General features: G+C 34.3%; 7 protein-coding genes and 1 pseudogene across 9 annotated transcripts; 3 read left to right on the top strand and 5 right to left on the bottom strand.

Annotated features, from left to right (window-relative positions):
• Positions 1–3,570: 3,570 nt before the first annotated feature.
• Positions 3,571–4,209, bottom strand: Y70G10A.1 (annotated as a pseudogene). The gene has a single exon. A coding segment is annotated over exon 1 (639 nt).
• Positions 4,210–4,856: 647 nt separating this feature from the next.
• Y70G10A.4 (ATP synthase subunit e, mitochondrial) lies at positions 4,857–5,573 on the bottom strand. The gene is made up of 2 exons (NM_001392188.1): positions 5,195–5,573; positions 4,857–5,142 (listed from the first exon to the last, which is right to left on the bottom strand). Exons 1-2 carry the CDS (start codon positions 5,313–5,315, stop codon positions 5,024–5,026), a joined length of 240 nt encoding a protein of 79 aa, NP_001380199.1. The 5' UTR covers positions 5,316–5,573; the 3' UTR covers positions 4,857–5,023.
• On the bottom strand, positions 4,908–8,791 carry cox-14 (Cytochrome c oxidase assembly factor 3). The gene is made up of 4 exons (NM_001392187.1): positions 8,677–8,791; positions 5,497–5,572; positions 5,359–5,445; positions 4,908–5,315 (listed from the first exon to the last, which is right to left on the bottom strand). The coding sequence occupies exons 1-4, from the start codon at positions 8,777–8,779 to the stop codon at positions 5,312–5,314; spliced, it is 270 nt and encodes an 89-aa protein (NP_001379412.1). The 5' UTR covers positions 8,780–8,791; the 3' UTR covers positions 4,908–5,311.
• Positions 8,792–9,086: 295 nt separating this feature from the next.
• rde-4 (DRBM domain-containing protein) lies at positions 9,087–10,431 on the top strand. The gene is made up of 4 exons (NM_066864.5): positions 9,087–9,468; positions 9,518–9,749; positions 9,794–9,914; positions 9,963–10,431. Exons 1-4 carry the CDS (start codon positions 9,089–9,091, stop codon positions 10,385–10,387), a joined length of 1,158 nt encoding a protein of 385 aa, NP_499265.1. The 5' UTR covers positions 9,087–9,088; the 3' UTR covers positions 10,388–10,431.
• Positions 10,432–11,097: 666 nt separating this feature from the next.
• Positions 11,098–12,962, top strand: cts-1 (putative citrate synthase, mitochondrial). The gene is made up of 4 exons (NM_066863.9): positions 11,098–11,322; positions 11,368–11,766; positions 11,828–12,148; positions 12,198–12,962. Exons 1-4 carry the CDS (start codon positions 11,116–11,118, stop codon positions 12,675–12,677), a joined length of 1,407 nt encoding a protein of 468 aa, NP_499264.1. The 5' UTR covers positions 11,098–11,115; the 3' UTR covers positions 12,678–12,962.
• On the bottom strand, positions 12,903–15,337 carry best-18 (the record flags this gene model as incomplete). Of its 2 annotated transcripts, NM_001268138.2 has the most annotated exons (7): positions 12,903–13,170; positions 13,476–13,565; positions 13,615–13,766; positions 13,924–14,067; positions 14,127–14,613; positions 14,685–14,930; positions 15,123–15,337. In NM_001268138.2, 7 exons carry the CDS (start codon positions 15,188–15,190, stop codon positions 12,987–12,989), a joined length of 1,371 nt encoding a protein of 456 aa, NP_001255067.1. In that variant the 3' UTR covers positions 12,903–12,986. The 2 variants fall into 2 exon arrangements, with proteins under 2 accessions (NP_001255067.1, NP_001255068.1); NM_001268139.4 differs by lacking the exons at positions 13,924–14,067; positions 14,127–14,613; positions 14,685–14,930; positions 15,123–15,337 and having other exon boundaries at positions 12,905–13,170.
• A 449-nt stretch (positions 15,338–15,786) lies between these two features.
• On the top strand, positions 15,787–16,731 carry blos-1 (Biogenesis of lysosome-related organelles complex 1 subunit 1). Its single transcript, NM_066861.5, has 4 exons — positions 15,787–15,859; positions 15,911–15,983; positions 16,275–16,489; positions 16,537–16,731. The coding sequence occupies exons 1-4, from the start codon at positions 15,793–15,795 to the stop codon at positions 16,587–16,589; spliced, it is 408 nt and encodes a 135-aa protein (NP_499262.2). The 5' UTR covers positions 15,787–15,792; the 3' UTR covers positions 16,590–16,731.
• T20G5.9 (Partner of Y14 and mago) lies at positions 16,640–17,893 on the bottom strand. The gene is made up of 4 exons (NM_066860.3): positions 17,807–17,893; positions 17,680–17,749; positions 17,023–17,156; positions 16,640–16,963 (listed from the first exon to the last, which is right to left on the bottom strand). The coding sequence occupies exons 1-4, from the start codon at positions 17,883–17,885 to the stop codon at positions 16,752–16,754; spliced, it is 495 nt and encodes a 164-aa protein (NP_499261.2). The 5' UTR covers positions 17,886–17,893; the 3' UTR covers positions 16,640–16,751.
• Between the last annotated feature and the right edge of the window lie 98 nt (positions 17,894–17,991).

Genomic DNA, 17,991 nt, shown 5'->3' with positions numbered 1-17,991 from the left:
GTTTTATGCAATAAAAAAGAATGACTCCATATGATTTTCCCATACTTTTGAATTTTTGAAAAAATCAGCTTTTATATATTTTTTATCAATTTTTAAAAAAAAACTTCCGTACAAGCTATTATACTTTGATTGGCATATTCTGGTATTTTTGACTATGCTGAACAGTTTTATGCAATAAAAAAGAATGACTCCATATAATTTTCCCATACTTTTGAATATGTGAAAAAATCAGCTTTTATATATTTTTTATCAATTTTTAAAAAAATACTTCCGTACAAGCTATTATACTTTGATTGGCATATTCTGGTATTTTTGACTATACTGAACAGTTTTATGCAATAAAAAAGAATGACTCCATATGATTTTCCCATACTTTTGAATTTTTGAAAAAATCAGCTTTTATATATTTTTTATCAATTTTTAAAAAAATACTTCCGTACAAGCTATTATACTTTGATTGGCATATTCTGGTATTTTTGACTATACTGAACAGTTTTATGCAATAAAAAAGAATGACTCCATATGATTTTCCCATACTTTTGAATTTTTGAAAAAATCAGCTTTTATATATTTTTTATCAATTTTTAAAAAAATACTTCCGTATAAGCTATTATACTGTGATTGGCATATTCTGGTATTTTTGACTATGCTGAACAGTTTTATGCAATAAAAAAGAATGACTCCATATAATTTTCCCATACTTTTGAATATGTGAAAAAATCAGCTTTTATATATTTTTTATCAATTTTTAAAAAAATACTTCCGTACAAGCTATTATACTTTGATTGGCATATTCTGGTATTTTTGACTATACTGAACAGTTTTATGCAATAAAAAAGAATGACTCCATATGATTTTCCCATACTTTTGAATTTTTGAAAAAATCAGCTTTTATATATTTTTTATCAATTTTTAAAAAAAAACTTCCGTACAAGCTATTATACTTTGATTGGCATATTCTGGTATTTTTGACTATGCTGAACAGTTTTATGCAATAAAAAAGAATGACTCCATATAATTTTCCCATACTTTTGAATATGTGAAAAAATCAGCTTTTATATATTTTTTATCAATTTTTAAAAAAATACTTCCGTACAAGCTATTATACTTTGATTGGCATATTCTGGTATTTTTGACTATACTGAACAGTTTTATGCAATAAAAAAGAATGACTCCATATGATTTTCCCATACTTTTGAATTTTTGAAAAAATCAGCTTTTATATATTTTTTATCAATTTTTAAAAAAATACTTCCGTACAAGCTATTATACTTTGATTGGCATATTCTGGTATTTTTGACTATACTGAACAGTTTTATGCAATAAAAAAGAATGACTCCATATGATTTTCCCATACTTTTGAATTTTTGAAAAAATCAGCTTTTATATATTTTTTATCAATTTTTAAAAAAATACTTCCGTATAAGCTATTATACTGTGATTGGCATATTCTGGTATTTTTGACTATGCTGAACAGTTTTATGCAATAAAAAAGAATGACTCCATATAATTTTCCCATACTTTTGAATATGTGAAAAAATCAGCTTTTATATATTTTTTATCAGTTTTTAAAAAAATACTTCCGTATAAGCTATTATACTTTGATTGGCATTTTTATTTTCATTTTTAGTTTTATTTTTAGTTTTAGTTTTATTTTTAGTTTTATTTTTAGTTTTTTTTTTTTAATTCTCAGTTTAAAACATTTTGAAAACCAGTGCACATTTAAACTTCCATTTTTTCCATAATTCTCAGTTTAAAACACTTTGAAAACCAGTGCACATTTAAACTTCCATTTTTTCCATAATTCTCAGTTTAAAACACTTTGAAAACCAGTGCACACTTAAATTTCCATATTCTCCATAATTCTCAGTTTAAAACATTTTGAAAACCAGTGCACATTTAAATTTACCATTTTTTTCCATAATTCTCAGTTTAAAACACTTTGAAAACCAGTGCACATTTAAACTTCCATTTTTTCCATAATTCTCAGTTTAAAACATTTTGAAAACCAGTGCACATTTGAATTTCCATATTCTCCATAATTCTCAGTTTAAAACATTGTGAAAACCAGTGCACATTTAAATTTACCATTTTTTTCCATAATTCTCAGTTTAAAACATTTTGAAAACCAGTGCACATTTAAACTTCCATTTTTTCCATAATTCTCAGTTTAAAACATTTTGAAAACCAGTGCACATTTAAATTTACCATTTTTTTCCATAATTCTCAGTTTAAAACATTTTGAAAACCAGTGCACATTTAAATTTCCATATTCTCCATAATTCTCAGTTTAATAAATTTTGAAAACCAGTGCACATTTAAATTTCCATATTCTCCATAATTCTCAGTTTAATAAATTTTGAAAACCAGTGCACATTTAAATTTCCATATTCTCCATAATTCTCAGTTTAAAACATTTTGAAAACCAGTGCACATTTAAATTTCCATATTCTCCATAATTCTCAGTTTAATAAATTTTGAAATGCAGTGCACATTTAAATTTCCATATTCTCCATAATTCTCAGTTTAATAAATTTTGAAAACCAGTGCACATTTAAATTTCCATATTCTCCATAATTCTCAGTTTAAAACATTTTGAAAACCAGTGCACATTTAAATTTCCATATTCTCCATAATTCTCAGTTTAAAACATTTTGAAAACCAGTGCACATTTAAATTTCCATATTCTCCATAATTCTCAGTTTAAAAAATTTTGAAAACCAGTGCACATTTAAATTTCCATATTCTCCATAATTCTCAGTTTAAAAAATTTTGAAAACCAGTGCACATTTAAATTTCCATATTCTCCATAATTCTCAGTTTAAAAAATTTTGAAAACCAGTGCACATTTAAATTTCCATATTCTCCATAATTCTCAGTTTAAAAAATTTTGAAAACCAGTGCACATTTAAATTTCCATATTCTCCATAGTTCTCAGTTTAAAAAATTTTGAAAACCAGTGCACATTTAAATTTCCATTTTTTTCATAATTCTCAGTTTAAAAAATTTTGAAAACCAGTGCACATTTAAATTTCCATTTTTTCCATAATTCTTAGTTAAAAAAATTTTGAAAACCAGTGCACATTTAAATTTCCATTTTTTCCATAATTAATACTTTTATGAAATAAAAAAGAATGACTCCATATAATTTTCCAGGACTTTTGAATTTTTGAAAAAATCAGCTTCTATATATTTTTATCAATTTTTTAAAAATACTTCCGTACAAGCTATTATACTTTGATTGGCATATTCTGGTATTTTTGACTATGCTGAACAGTTTTATGCAATAAAAAAGAATGACTCCATTTGATTTTCCCATACTTTTGAATTTTTGAAAAAATCAGCTTTTATATATTTTTATCAATTTTTTAAAAAATACTTTCGTACAAGCTAATATACTCTGTTTGGCTGTATTTTCGGATGTAAGGTACAAAATTTTATTAAAGCACAAAATTATTGACAATATGTATAAACCGGGTACAAAATAATTAGTAATTTTGGAAATTGGAAAATGGTTTGATGAATTAGAATAGAATTGGAATAGTTATAAAACATAGAAACACAATTAGATTACTTGAATCTGTAGGCATACTGCTCGAGCTGACGCTTCTTCATTCTCTTGGCTGGAATCATGACAGTTTCCTTCACTTCTTTGCATTTTTTGATGTTTGCATCCTTCTTCGCTTGCTCCTTCAGTTTTCTGCTCTCAATGAATTTCTTCAACTTCTCATCATTGGCTCGATCTTTCTCTGCGGATTCTTGACGAGACTCTTGCTGCTATGGCTTCATGTTCCGCGATGCTTGGGCAATCACTCTCTTTCGCTTTGAAGTGACTTTAATTGGAACTGTTCTTTTAGACAAGAACATATCAAACGAGAGTTCACTTGAAGATGACGAAGAAGAATTTGATGCAGATGGTGATGTAGATCCAGGACTTCTTGATCTTTTTGGAGCAACTCTTGACTGATGTTCCTCTGCTTCAAGTCGAGAAATGATTCTAACAATTCTTCTCGCTTCCCACATTATACTCTCCGAGTTGACATATTTCATGGTAAGTGCCTTGATGCCATGTTGAGATCCGAAGCGAACGGCATTTTGAGTTCGTGGAAAGAAATTCTGAGAATTACTAGAGTAAAATAAAGCATTAAAAGATAAAGAGCAGCGAAGAAAATATAAGTCAGACAATATTCGATGGACCTCAAAATACATAATTATTCAAACAAGAGAAAGAGAGTTTGAGGTGAGACCTCCAGTTGACTGAAAATGTAGAATGAATGACTATTCTAATGGCAACCGGATAATATCATCATAAACGCTGGATGTGCAAACCACGCCCCTTTACCAACAAGTATACGATACTTTGACCCAGTTATCGATCGACGAGGAATGTGAAACAATACAACTTGCACCTCCGTTCTTACATGTACCAAGATTTATGGTCTAACTGTGGCTATTGGCCTTTGGTAACGGATGGGAAAATAGTAACAACCATAATATTACGGGTACACTAAATTCTGAGAATGCGAATTTCGCAACATATTTAACGCGCAAAATATCTCGTAGCGAAAACTACAGTAATTATCTAAATTAATACTGTAACGATCATAAGGGCTACAGTAGTCATTTAAATGATTACTGTAGTTCTCGCTACGAGATATTTTGCGCGTCAGATATGTTGTACAATACGCATTCTCAGAGTTTAGTGTTCACGTAATAAGTAACGCCACAATCAGTTTTGTAGTTTTTCAGACTTCCGTCAAAAACTACCCGTTCATGCCTCAGTGCTTCAGAAAGCTCTTGAAAAATCATACCCTTTTTTTTGTTGTAGCATTCTTCAAATATTCAGTGTCAATAGCAATAGAGTTATTTAAATATGAAACATTTCAGAGATTTTTAATCAAAATGGTATTAACAAATAAGAATGAAGAAAATGAGAGACAACAGAAAAAGCCGTTTTAACAGGATCAGGAGACGTGGGGAGACCTACTTAATAACCTAACAATTAACTATTCTAAAACAGCATTCAAAATGTTTGAGGTTGTCCGGTGGCAATGATTGTATCCAGATCTTTGAGTTGCCGTTCGAATGCGTCAAGCTCTTTTTGTAATTGCCGTTTTTTGAGAACGCTGTAGTAATTTACACCTGAAAATACATACACACTGTAATTGTTAATCAGCAACTTAAAAAATCTTACCATTAAAAGAGAAATAAATCTTGAAAAGTTCAAAACCAGCTCCAGCAGTAAAGCCAACAAAGAACAATCCTTCCCATTTGGAAGAAAGTGAAGTGAGAGCACGTGAAAACGGACGAATCATCTGAAAAATCCAATTTTGGCTAGTTTAAAACTTCAAATCTCACTTTTTGAACGCAAATCCGGCCTTATCTGCCTCGATTAGTTCTCTCTCCAGAAGTTCTCGCTCTTCTTGACGGATTGGTCGCACAAACCTGGAATTTTATGGAAAGTTATATAAAATATAATGGATTTTAATCCTTTACTTGTAGTAGATTCCTGCGTTGATGATACAATATGAAGTACTGAAAACGAGGAAACCAAGGATGGATCGGACAATTACTGAAAAGAAAAAGAATTACTCAGGCAACTCAAATCTAATATGAAAATATTAAATAGCAATATTTTCGTAGTTGGGTGATATTTCAAGATAAAATCGCAATATTCCGAGACTTATTCGAAATCTTTTTAGATTGAGCAATCTTTTGAGAATATTTCGCAATATTTTGAGGTTGATTCGCAATATTTCTGAATCTGAAAATATTACGAAAAATTCGTAATATTTTGAGATGACATAGCAATCTTTTGAGATTGGTTCGCAATCTTTCTGAAATCTAAAAATATTACAAAAAAATGTGTAATATTCTAAGATTAATTTGCAATCTTTTTGCAGTCCATAAAGATTACAAAACACCATTTCCAAATTTCCATCGGCTTTACATGATCGTGATATATATACAACAATTATGATTACTGTTCCGTTCTAAATTCTCTTTTCTTCCAAATGATAAAAGACTTTTCAAAGTAAAAAACAGCTACATGAAAATCTATATAATGGAGCATCTCACTGTTAACGGATATTTGATTTTTCGTTGCATATTGTAGAAGGAGTTTTTGCAGAGAAAGCCATAGAATTCACAAATCTGTCCACTCATGTAATTTTTTCTAGATAATTGGCCGGTCATATTACAAATTCAGTCAAACAATCACGAAGATTGGTCGAATATATTAAAGTAGACTTACAACTATTCATTCACGCGTGATGCGTTTGAGATTTTCTGATTTCAATTGAAATCATAAAATATTGTCAACAGCAAGCATGTTCCCAGTATACTCATCATTTTAATCAAATTGTTAGTGAAAAAAAATATTGAAAAAATAAAATGTTTTTCTCTCTTTGACAAAAATTCGGAAAAATTGCACATCTAACTTTTTTAAAAGCATAACAAATAAATCGTTTTTCCACATTCGCTTTCAAAGAAAGTTATCCAATTTCGCTCTGACACTTAGAAAATTTGCGAAAAGTCACTGATTTCCCATCAAAGGTAACGAAAAGGACGTGCGCCCATCAACTATTTACTTAAGCAATAACTAAATCTAGATGCGACACGTACAGGATGGCTCAACAGGTAAGATAATGGTTTATAGACTCAACGACAAGCGACGGACAAGTTCAACTCCCCTCAATGGCAACAAAAGTTCTTCGAGTTATCACAAAACAGTTCTAGAATAGTCGATGAATGCATTTTTAATATTTAGAGACAAATTCGCAATATTTTGAGACAAAATCGCAATATTCTGAGACGAAATCTCAATCTTTGCAGATGAAATCTCAATCTTCGGAGACGAGTTCGCAGTCTTTTGAGACAAATTAGTAATATTTTGAGATAAAACGGAAGTCTTCCTAGAAATTTTCACACTTTCGCAATATTTTGAGATGAAATTGTAATCTTTTGAGACAAAATTGAAATCTATTCGAAATTTTTAGTAATCGTATATGGACGCACTATTTCTCGTTTTTACTACAAAAATATTGCTATTTAATATTTTCATATTAGATTTGAGTTGCCTGAGTAACTGGAAAATCAATCTTTCAAAGCATTACTCAGGCAACTCAAATCTAATATGAAAATATTAAATAGCAATATTTTTGTAGTAAAAACGAGAAATAGTGCGTCCATATACGATTACTAAAAATTTCGAATAGATTTCAATTTTGTCTCAAAAGATTACAATTTCATCTCAAAATATTGCGAAAGTGTGAAAATTTCTAGGAAGACTTCCGTTTTATCTCAAAATATTACTAATTTGTCTCAAAAGACTGCGAACTCGTCTCCGAAGATTGAGATTTCATCTGCAAAGATTGAGATTTCGTCTCAGAATATTGCGATTTTGTCTCAAAATATTGCGAATTTGTCTCTAAATATTAAAAATGCATTCATCGACTATTCTAGAACTGTTTTGTGATAACTCGAAGAACTTTTGTTGCCATTGAGGGGAGTTGAACTTGTCCGTCGCTTGTCGTTGAGTCTATAAACCATTATCTTACCTGTTGAGCCATCCTGTACGTGTCGCATCTAGATTTAGTTATTGCTTAAGTAAATAGTTGATGGGCGCACGTCCTTTTCGTTACCTTTGATGGGAAATCAGTGACTTTTCGCAAATTTTCTAAGTGTCAGAGCGAAATTGGATAACTTTCTTTGAAAGCGAATGTGGAAAAACGATTTATTTGTTATGCTTTTAAAAAAGTTAGATGTGCAATTTTTCCGAATTTTTGTCAAAGAGAGAAAAACATTTTATTTTTTCAATATTTTTTTTCACTAACAATTTGATTAAAATGATGAGTATACTGGGAACATGCTTGCTGTTGACAATATTTTATGATTTCAATTGAAATCAGAAAATCTCAAACGCATCACGCGTGAATGAATAGTTGTAAGTCTACTTTAATATATTCGACCAATCTTCGTGATTGTTTGACTGAATTTGTAATATGACCGGCCAATTATCTAGAAAAAATTACATGAGTGGACAGATTTGTGAATTCTATGGCTTTCTCTGCAAAAACTCCTTCTACAATATGCAACGAAAAATCAAATATCCGTTAACAGTGAGATGCTCCATTATATAGATTTTCATGTAGCTGTTTTTTACTTTGAAAAGTCTTTTATCATTTGGAAGAAAAGAGAATTTAGAACGGAACAGTAATCATAATTGTTGTATATATATCACGATCATGTGAAGCCGATGGAAATTTGGAAATGGTGTTTCGTAATCTTTATGGACTGCAAAAAGATTGCAAATTAATCTTAGAATATTACACATTTTTTTGTAATATTTTTAGATTTCAGAAAGATTGCGAACCAATCTCAAAAGATTGCTATGTCATCTCAAAATATTACGAATTTTTCGTAATATTTTCAGATTCAGAAATATTGCGAATCAACCTCAAAATATTGCGAAATATTCTCAAAAGATTGCTCAATCTAAAAAGATTTCGAATAAGTCTCGGAATATTGCGATTTTATCTTGAAATATCACCCAACTACGAAAATATTGCTATTTAATATTTTCATATTAGATTTGAGTTGCCTGAGTACTACAACTTGGAAAACATATTCGTCATGTTTCGATTAAATAAATCGTTGTCTAAATCATGTTCTTACCCTTATGAGCGATGTCAAGTCGACGATTTGTGAAGATTCTTCGGTAAAGCGGTCGACTGTCTTCTCTCCTTCGTGCCGCGAACTGAACTCGCGACCAAAACATTCACTGCAAAAATAAAAAAATAAAAAAATTAATTTCAAAGTTAAAAAAATGAACTGTAAAATAAGGAAAACACTTTAAAGATCACTTTGAAAAATATATTTTATTAAAATAAATAAATTTTATTGAAGCAATCGTTATCCGAGAGGAGTACACAGCAAATCGCACAGTTGAAACAAGTGTTACCGTACCACCGGTCTCGTTGCCTTTGATGAGAAATTACCGCAAAACTTGAAAATTGAACGTTTTTTTCTTTTCGTTTCTTTAAACGAGATCCGCTATTATTTTTGTTTCAAATTATATTATTTATAGATGGATTTAACCAAACTAACGTTTGAAAGCGTTTTCGGTGGATCAGATGTTCCTATGAAGCCTTCCCGATCGGAGGATAACAAAACGCCAAGAAACAGAACAGATTTGGAGATGTTTCTGAAGAAAACTCCCCTCATGGTACTAGAAGAGGCTGCTAAGGCTGTCTATCAAAAGACGCCAACTTGGGGCACTGTCGAACTTCCTGAAGGCTTCGAGATGACGTTGATTCTGAATGAAATTACTGTAAAAGGCCAGGCAACAAGCAAGAAAGCTGCGAGACAAAAGGCTGCTGTTGAATATTTACGCAAGGTTGTGGAGAAAGGAAAGCACGAAATCTTTTTCATTCCTGGAACAACCAAAGAAGAAGCTCTTTCGAATATGTAATGCTTTCAAGTTTATCAAATTGAATTATATTTCAATTGTTTTCAGTGATCAAATATCGGATAAGGCTGAGGAATTGAAACGATCAACTTCAGATGCTGTTCAGGATAACGATAACGATGATTCGATTCCTACAAGTGCTGAATTTCCACCTGGTATTTCGCCAACCGAGAATTGGGTCGGAAAGTTGCAGGAAAAATCTCAAAAAAGCAAGCTGCAAGCCCCAATCTATGAAGATTCCAAGAATGAGAGAACCGAGCGTTTCTTGGTTATATGCACGGTAGAACTGCTAATTAATAACTCGAAAATAATAAAAAATTTCAGATGTGCAATCAAAAAACCAGAGGAATCAGAAGTAAGAAGAAGGACGCAAAGAATCTTGCAGCATGGTTGATGTGGAAAGCGTTGGAAGACGGTATCGAATCTCTGGAATCATATGATATGGGTATGCCTCCAAATAATTGTAGTTAATATTTAATTTTACTGCTTTCAGTTGATGTGATTGAAAATTTGGAAGAAGCTGAACATTTACTCGAAATTCAGGATCAAGCATCCAAGATTAAAGACAAGCATTCCGCACTGATTGATATACTCTCGGACAAGAAAAGATTTTCAGACTACAGCATGGATTTCAACGTATTATCAGTGAGCACAATGGGAATACATCAGGTGCTATTGGAAATCTCGTTCCGGCGTCTAGTTTCTCCAGACCCCGACGATTTGGAAATGGGAGCAGAACACACCCAGACTGAAGAAATTATGAAGGCTACTGCCGAGAAGGAAAAGCTACGGAAGAAGAATATGCCAGATTCCGGGCCGCTAGTGTTTGCTGGACATGGTTCATCGGCGGAAGAGGCTAAACAGTGTGCTTGTAAATCGGCGATTATCCATTTCAACACCTATGATTTCACGGATTGAAAATATTATTGCGTATTCCTGAAAAATGAAGCGTCTGAATGATTATATCCTTTTTAAATATTTTTTTGAATAATGCCATTCAGAGTTGAAACTACTCGAAATTATATTTTTGTCGTTCTTTGTGTTTTCTCTCCCTCCATTACTTTTCCTCGTGTCAATTCTACTGTGATTGTTCTTTGTGTGCCTGCCGCGTGGTAAGATTGTGTGCGAAACGTCACAGTTTTGTGCGTTATGGTTTCTATTTCTATGAAGACAATGTGCTCTCACTCCATCAACGGGCGGCTGTGTTTTATCATTACCTCCATCACTTATAGAAACAGTAAATACCAATGATGTTCTTTGTCCGTTTTCTCCCCAACGTGGTTCCATCAATCATCAATAGAATTCTATAGAAGATGCGTAATCTCTATGCCTCTGACCTCTACAAAACTCTTTTCCACACTCATTCTCTGCAGTGCACGAGAGCGAGATTTAGAGAAGAAAAGAAAAAAGTGTGCGGCCTGCGCGCCGCCCGTCCTCATTTTTGAACGAGTGTGGGTCGCGGTCGCAAATTGTTTCACCTTCACAGCGTAGTTAAAATGTTTCAATAAAATTTATCATCATTTTCAAGTTCTCAAATGATAAATCTCATCTGTTTTTTTTAATTGCGTGACCCGCCACATTGATATGACGATGCAAGTTTTCCAATTTTAAATTTTCGTGATTTCCAGGTTTAATCCGACCAGAAAATGTCGCTCTCTGGAATGGCTATTCGCAGACTTATCACCAAGGGAGTCATCCCTGTGTGTCAAGTCGCTCCACTTTCAACATCTGCTGAAGGATCCACCAATTTGAAGGAGGTTCTTTCCAAGAAGATCCCAGCCCACAACGCTAAAGTGAAGTCATTCCGCACAGAGCACGGTAGCACCGTCGTTCAAAATGTGAACATTGACATGGTAAGCAACTACTAGGAAGTTTAAATTCATAGTCTCTTTTTCAAGATCTACGGAGGCATGAGAAGCATGAAGGGAATGGTCACCGAAACCTCAGTTCTTGACCCAGAGGAGGGAATCAGATTCCGTGGATACTCTATCCCAGAATGCCAAAAGCTTCTTCCAAAAGCAAAGGGAGGAGAAGAGCCGCTTCCAGAAGCCATTTGGTGGCTTTTGTGTACAGGAGATGTTCCATCCGAGGCCCAGACTGCCGCTATCACAAAAGAATGGAACGCCCGTGCCGATCTTCCAACCCACGTTGTCCGAATGCTCGACAACTTCCCAGATAACCTCCATCCAATGGCTCAATTCATCGCCGCTATCGCTGCTTTGAACAATGAAAGCAAATTCGCCGGAGCTTATGCTCGTGGAGTCGCCAAGGCCTCCTACTGGGAGTACGCTTATGAGGTAAACATCAAAAAACAACAGCTGTCTCTTTGAACGGATGACTGACATAAACAGTTTTCAGGACTCAATGGATCTTCTCGCTAAATTGCCAACTGTTGCCGCTATCATCTATCGCAACCTGTACCGTGATGGATCTGCAGTCAGTGTCATCGATCCAAAGAAAGATTGGTCCGCCAACTTCTCTTCTATGCTTGGATATGATGATCCACTTTTCGCTGAGCTTATGAGACTCTACCTTGTTATTCACTCTGATCACGAAGGAGGAAATGTATCCGCTCACACTTCCCATCTTGTAGGATCTGCTCTTTCTGATCCATACCTTTCCTTCTCCGCCGCCATGGCTGGACTTGCTGGACCACTCCACGGATTGGCTAACCAAGAGGTACTAAACTTTAATTTATTCTTATTTTATTAAAAACAATTTTTTCCAGGTTCTCGTTTTCTTGAACAAGATTGTTGGAGAAATCGGTTTTAACTACACCGAGGAACAACTTAAGGAATGGGTATGGAAGCACTTGAAGAGCGGCCAAGTTGTACCAGGATATGGACATGCCGTACTTAGAAAAACCGATCCAAGATACGAGTGCCAACGTGAATTCGCCCTTAAACATTTGCCAAACGATGATCTTTTCAAGCTGGTCTCGACTCTTTACAAGATCACTCCAGGAATTCTTCTCGAACAAGGAAAAGCCAAGAACCCATGGCCAAACGTGGACTCCCACTCCGGTGTCCTTCTTCAATACTTTGGAATGACCGAGATGTCCTTCTACACTGTTCTTTTCGGAGTTTCTAGAGCTCTCGGATGTCTCTCGCAATTGATCTGGGCCAGAGGTATGGGACTTCCACTCGAACGTCCAAAGTCACACTCCACCGATGGACTTATCAAGCTTGCTCTCGCCGCCAAGAAATAAGTTCCCACACCTTGATCTTTTTTGTTGTAAAGTGTAATAAATTGATTGTTTCCCCCTTTTCCATACCATACATTTTCCCCACCAATCTTCAGTATCGATTGTTTCTAGGTTAGTAGTCTCAGGATAAGAGAATTAGAATCATTATGTTTCAGCTTATGAAGCTGATTTGTTCCCCTCCGTACCGAGATTCTCTTCAAAGCGTTCTGAGCTCTGATTGAAAATAAATCGAGTCTTCAAATTTCTTTATTGAATTAATTACAATTAATTTTACAGTACTACAAATCGGATAGCATCCAAAAGAGAACATGTCTATTTTTTCTTATCAATTTTATCAATGGGTTCAATCGGTGTATTTGTTGGCGAGCCAGGCGTCAGAGTTTCCATTCTGAAGCTTCCGGGACTTCTCTGCCGCTCCAAACTGCGTGACGAGGAAGCGTGTTTCATTAGGTTGAGAAGTGAAGATGGTCGAAGAATATCACCGATTCCACTTCCTCTAGATTCATTCGTGTTTAGAAAAAGTTTAATCCTATATTATTATCTTAAAGGCGCATGGTATTATTCAGATGGTCTCAGCGCGCAAAAAAGTTTATGGTAGTCTTTATTTATTTTCCTCGCATTTTACAATTAAATTACTTTGTTTTTAGCGATTTTTGTTTTATTCTTATTATTTTTCTAAAAAGAAAACAAAAAGATTATATTTTTTAGAAATAACCTGACTTGCGCGCCAAGACCCATCTGAAAAGAACTATGCGCCTTTAAGAAGAAATGCCAGAATCTTGTGAAATAACGATAACTCACGGTTTCACATTTACAATTCTCTCCTTAACAATGCTTGCTCGTCGCCCATCTCGGGGAACCATTCTGACTTGTGATACAGATCGCCCAATTCTAGAAAAAGTTATTATCGATTTAATCAAATTTTGAATTTTTGTATTACTTGATATGTGCCAATGATCCTTGCCTCTGATGGTATCGTTTTTCATGTGCACTAGCCTCTGAATACAGTGGAACCCACGTGTCATCCCAGAATGCGTCTTTTTCCAGCCTTGGCGTTTTATCATAGCCTTCGTCGACTATTTTCAAACCCATCTGAAATTTCGCAGATTCTAGTTTCGGACTAAAAAAGAGCAGGTTTTGCAAGGCGTTTTATTGTGTGCCGATTTACGAATTTCTCGTGATTCGACATGCATCAAACCGCGCCGCAGTATTGCAAAACCTTTGCCGCCTTTTTTTTTCAAATGCTTACCGCCAAGTTTCTGTCGATCAGCATATTCGTCTCAAAATCATCAGGATCTTCACCCCATGGATTCAGTAGACCTTCTCCGACTTTCAACCAACCCATATAGAAAACAAATTGGATACTTGTCATAAATGGGAATACAAGATCTATCTAAAAATTGAAATATTTAATAATATTTAACAATAATTTAAAAAACTGAAATAATTTACCATATCAGGATCAATTTCTGAGCCTTTAACATATTGGCGAGCCAGAATTCCGACAAAAAAGTACATATGAACGGCCAAACATACAATAGTTGGGTAGATAATCGGCAGTGGCACCCAATCGTAGTTACAAACCCAAGCCAGTCCTGTACGGAACTTTTTGATATCTTCAGAGATTACTGTAACATAATAGTCTCCTTCAATTAATCCTTCCTTCCGTGCATTGTACACAAGAGCCCATGCCCAGTTGAATGGTAGAAAATACTTATTATAATTGTACTGAATCAGATCGAAATTCGCTTTTTCATGAGGCATCATGAATCCAGCTGCAGCTACTGTATCCAAAGTTGGGAATCGTTTACGAGCTTTCATTGACAAATCACGGAAAATTAGGACTTGAGTCAGTTCACAATATCGAATAATGTTCCTGCGATACTGTTTTGCTCGTTCGCTGTCTCCTCTTATATAGGTTGCCGTTGAACAGGCAATACTGAAATTAACCTTTTCTTAGACCTACTATAGTTTCAAGAATATTCTTGTATTAGATTAGATAATACTAACTTATCAATAAATCCAATAATATCGTACAAATACCAAAATCTTCGTAGAACACCTGCAATGAAGAATCCCAGCATCCAATCTAAGGGAACGTACGACATTCGAGAGTTTACATAGTCAACTAATCGAACAAATATCTGTTGTTGATAAGCGGAGAGGATGAATCGATATATGGCAGAGACCAAGAAATATAATCCCAACCACACGGAGTACTGTATCCAAATTGCACTCCACACAGACCCACGCCATCTAGAAATTGGTGTATATTACAGGATTATTATATTCATGATATTCTGAGATATATTTTGTAAATCGACACAAGTGTTACAGTATTAATTGGAAGAATTACTGTAGTTCTCGCTACGAGATATTTTGCGCGTTAAATATGTATTTTTGTGTAAATACAAAATATGCTAATAATTAATTAATCAAGCTTCTCACCTGAAGATAAGGGCTAGAAAAGTCCAAGGCCTTGAAGTGGCCACAGACTGATTGTAACTGACAGTCATATCATTCGAGACTGTTTGAAAAGAATGGAGAAAAATCGATGTATTTTCCGAGAGAGAAACAAAATCCGATTACATTTTGAATTTAAAATGAATGCTGATTCGACGGATAATTAAATGCCAACGGTGTTTTGATCAAAGATCGGAAGCTCAGTTGAGGGTTGAGAATTTGGTTTTACTATTATCTCCGATTGGGTCTCGCCGCGATTTAAGCTATAGTGGTTGCTATTACGTGAACACAAGATTCGGAGAATTCGTATTACGCAACACATTTGACGCGCAAAATATCTCGTAGCGAAAACTACAGTAATTCTTTAAATGACTACTGTAGCGCTGATATATTTTGCGCGTCAGATATGTTGCGCAATACGCATTCTCAGAATTCAGATAACCCAGCGACAATAATATTCCAAAGGCTCCAGTGGCCTAGAAATAGAATTGGTGTCCCCCTCCCCTCCCGTTCTAAGCGAGCTCCCGTTTCAGTATCGATTTTATTCTACGTTTCAATGTTTCACATTCAATTCTCCTGTTCATAGCTTTTATTACTTTACTGATTTCTTTTTCATAAACACAATTTTTTTGAAAAATATCACGATTGCAGAAAAATGTCACAATTATCAAATATGCTCAAAGAACACTCGAAAAAGCAACATTTGCGGAGAGAAGTTCAAGGTATCGCATTTTGAAAATAATCTAAACAATAACTAATGTTTCAATTTTCAGAAAAATTGAAGAATGAAGCTATCGTGGCAGCTCAAACCTTATCTACTGCCGTCGTGGATCATCTGAATGCAAAGTGAGGATTTATTGGAGAAACACGCCAATTTTCGAGTCAAAAATACTGTACCCGGTCTCGACACGACAAATTGTTGTTAAATAGAAAAAGGTGTGCGCCTTTAAAAAGTACTGTAATTTTTGCTCCCGAATTTCCATCAATTTTCAGTTTTCAATTAAAGTATATATATTTATTAAAAAATGAATAACACAGCAACAAAGTTTGAAAATACAGTACTCTTCTGTCGTCTCGAGACCTGATACCGTCTTTTTTGAGCAAACATCGCAAAATCGGTCAATAAATAAATTTCAGAGTCGCTCAAGCCTACGGAAACCAAAAACGCCTGGACGTTGAAGCGAAACGATTCGAAAACAATTCAGCAGCTCTTGCGAAACAAACTGAACAATGGCTTTTCATTACCGAAGGCCTAAATTATGCTCTCAAGGAAATTGGCGATGTCGAAAATTGGTCGAAAACGATTGAGAACGATATGAAGATTATCACGGAAACATTGCGCAGAGCCTATGGTTTGTTCTTTTGAAATTATCAAAATGTATTAATTTATTTTTTTCAGAAGCCAAAAACCCTCCACTTCCACCAAATCAAGCAAACCCTGCTAGCCATTAATCAATTCGTGTATTCTGTGTATTTTTGTACATTCCAACCGAAAAAAGACAAGTATCGAACCCGTTCATAAAATACAAAATATAAAATAAATAATTATCTGAAACTATCGCACATGAAATGAAACAGAGAGGTAGAATCTATATTTAATCGTTGCAATCTCCTTCACAACTTCTTCATTTCTAGCGTCAACTTTTCAATTTCATCCAAATACTCCTGCTTTCGTGCGATCTTCTTCACTTGATTCGGTTGAGGAACAAGCTCCCCGCTAGCGATTCTCGATTCCATTCCTTCAATATCCTCAATCTTCTTTTTCGTCAAATCGATTTTCTTTTGGAAATGATCCTGTGGTGTGATGCATACGTTAGCTTTGATGGCTGAAAAAATGGAGAAAATATTATACAAATATGTATAATTTATTATATTTAAGACTCACCACTGACAGGCTTACGGGATGAACCAGAAGCCATTGCACGTGGATTCACTCCTGCTGGAACAGAACTTCGGCCGTTTGTCGCTTCCAGCTGCATTTTATTTTGATATTTTGGTTGTTCATCTTGAGGAATATATCTGAAATTTGTATTTTTATGTACTTGAAAGGCGTACTTAAAGGCGCACAGATTTTGGGTCTCGCCGCGAGAAAAATTAATTTTTTTACAGTGTCCTTTTTTCCCCGAAAATTAATTTTTTTTGATCTTTGTTAAGATTTCTATGAAATACAACTAAAAAAGCGGAGAAAAGATCTTGAAAGTTGCGACGCGGATTTATGCATGTCGATTTACGAGAAATCTTGTACTACACGTGGACAAGTGGCAATTTCGCATTGTTTTACAGATTTGGCTTCAATTGTACAATCTTTTTAATTCAAAATAATTAAATTAGGAATAATTTAACGAACAACACAACGGTAAAATATACAACTTTTTGTGAGAAAATTATGAAATTCCCCGGAAAAACTACGATATTTCTTTCAAAATTTCGCCTAAAAATCAGCAAAAACAGCCGAAAAATCGAAATTTCTGTCACGTCTAGTACAAAATTCTTCGTAAATCGACAAGCGGTATTATATTCCCAGTATCGCCAGATTACTGACCCTCCTTTCACTCGTCTCGCTTTTCTCCAAGTTCCGTCGGCTCTTTGTGTTGCTGTGATGAATGTTTCACCTTCAAAATAATTAAATTTATACAAAACTTCGCGGTGGAATTTTTTAATCTACGAACCATTTTCAGTCTCAACACGTAGATCACCACCTTCACTACACGATGGCTTCGTCTTCGCGGCGGCGGGCTTAGTAGACATTATACGGCCTGAAAATGGCTTATTCTAGATCTCAATTTAAAAAATTCAGCTAGTGAATAATACAAAAAGTTAAAATCGTAAAACTAAAATGTTATGATGATGGACT

This window comes from Caenorhabditis elegans, chromosome III (assembly GCF_000002985.6).
Source record: "Caenorhabditis elegans chromosome III".
In the NCBI taxonomy this organism is placed as follows: domain Eukaryota; kingdom Metazoa; phylum Nematoda; class Chromadorea; order Rhabditida; family Rhabditidae; genus Caenorhabditis; species Caenorhabditis elegans.
The sequence above is the reverse complement of the archived record's forward strand: the minus strand, read 5'-3'. Positions and strand labels throughout refer to the sequence as shown.

Coding starts and splice junctions, on each gene's coding strand:
- cts-1 (NM_066863.9), top strand. CDS start 11,116: ATGTCGCTCTCTGGAATGGCTATTCGCAGACTTATCACCAAGGGAGTC. Junction 11,323..11,367: donor AAAATGTGAACATTGACATG/GTAAGCAACTAC, acceptor CTCTTTTTCAAG/ATCTACGGAGGCATGAGAAG. Junction 11,767..11,827: donor ACTGGGAGTACGCTTATGAG/GTAAACATCAAA, acceptor AACAGTTTTCAG/GACTCAATGGATCTTCTCGC.
- rde-4 (NM_066864.5), top strand. CDS start 9,089: ATGGATTTAACCAAACTAACGTTTGAAAGCGTTTTCGGTGGATCAGAT. Junction 9,469..9,517: donor GAAGAAGCTCTTTCGAATAT/GTAATGCTTTCA, acceptor AATTGTTTTCAG/TGATCAAATATCGGATAAGG. Junction 9,750..9,793: donor GTTTCTTGGTTATATGCACG/GTAGAACTGCTA, acceptor AAAAAATTTCAG/ATGTGCAATCAAAAAACCAG.
- Y70G10A.4 (NM_001392188.1), bottom strand. CDS start 5,315: ATGATTCGTCCGTTTTCACGTGCTCTCACTTCACTTTCTTCCAAATGG. Junction 5,143..5,194: donor GATTTATTTCTCTTTTAATG/GTAAGATTTTTT, acceptor ATGTATTTTCAG/GTGTAAATTACTACAGCGTT.
- T20G5.9 (NM_066860.3), bottom strand. CDS start 17,885: ATGTCTACTAAGCCCGCCGCCGCGAAGACGAAGCCATCGTGTAGTGAA. Junction 17,750..17,806: donor ACGTGTTGAGACTGAAAATG/GTTCGTAGATTA, acceptor ATTATTTTGAAG/GTGAAACATTCATCACAGCA. Junction 16,964..17,022: donor ATCCCGTAAGCCTGTCAGTG/GTGAGTCTTAAA, acceptor CCATTTTTTCAG/CCATCAAAGCTAACGTATGC.
- blos-1 (NM_066861.5), top strand. CDS start 15,793: ATGTCACAATTATCAAATATGCTCAAAGAACACTCGAAAAAGCAACAT. Junction 15,860..15,910: donor TTTGCGGAGAGAAGTTCAAG/GTATCGCATTTT, acceptor TTCAATTTTCAG/AAAAATTGAAGAATGAAGCT. Junction 16,490..16,536: donor AACATTGCGCAGAGCCTATG/GTTTGTTCTTTT, acceptor TATTTTTTTCAG/AAGCCAAAAACCCTCCACTT.
- cox-14 (NM_001392187.1), bottom strand. CDS start 8,779: ATGTTTTGGTCGCGAGTTCAGTTCGCGGCACGAAGGAGAGAAGACAGT. Junction 5,573..8,676: donor ACTTGACATCGCTCATAAGG/GTAAGAACATGA, acceptor TTTTCTTTTCAG/TAATTGTCCGATCCATCCTT. Junction 5,446..5,496: donor AACGCAGGAATCTACTACAA/GTAAAGGATTAA, acceptor ATAAAATTCCAG/GTTTGTGCGACCAATCCGTC.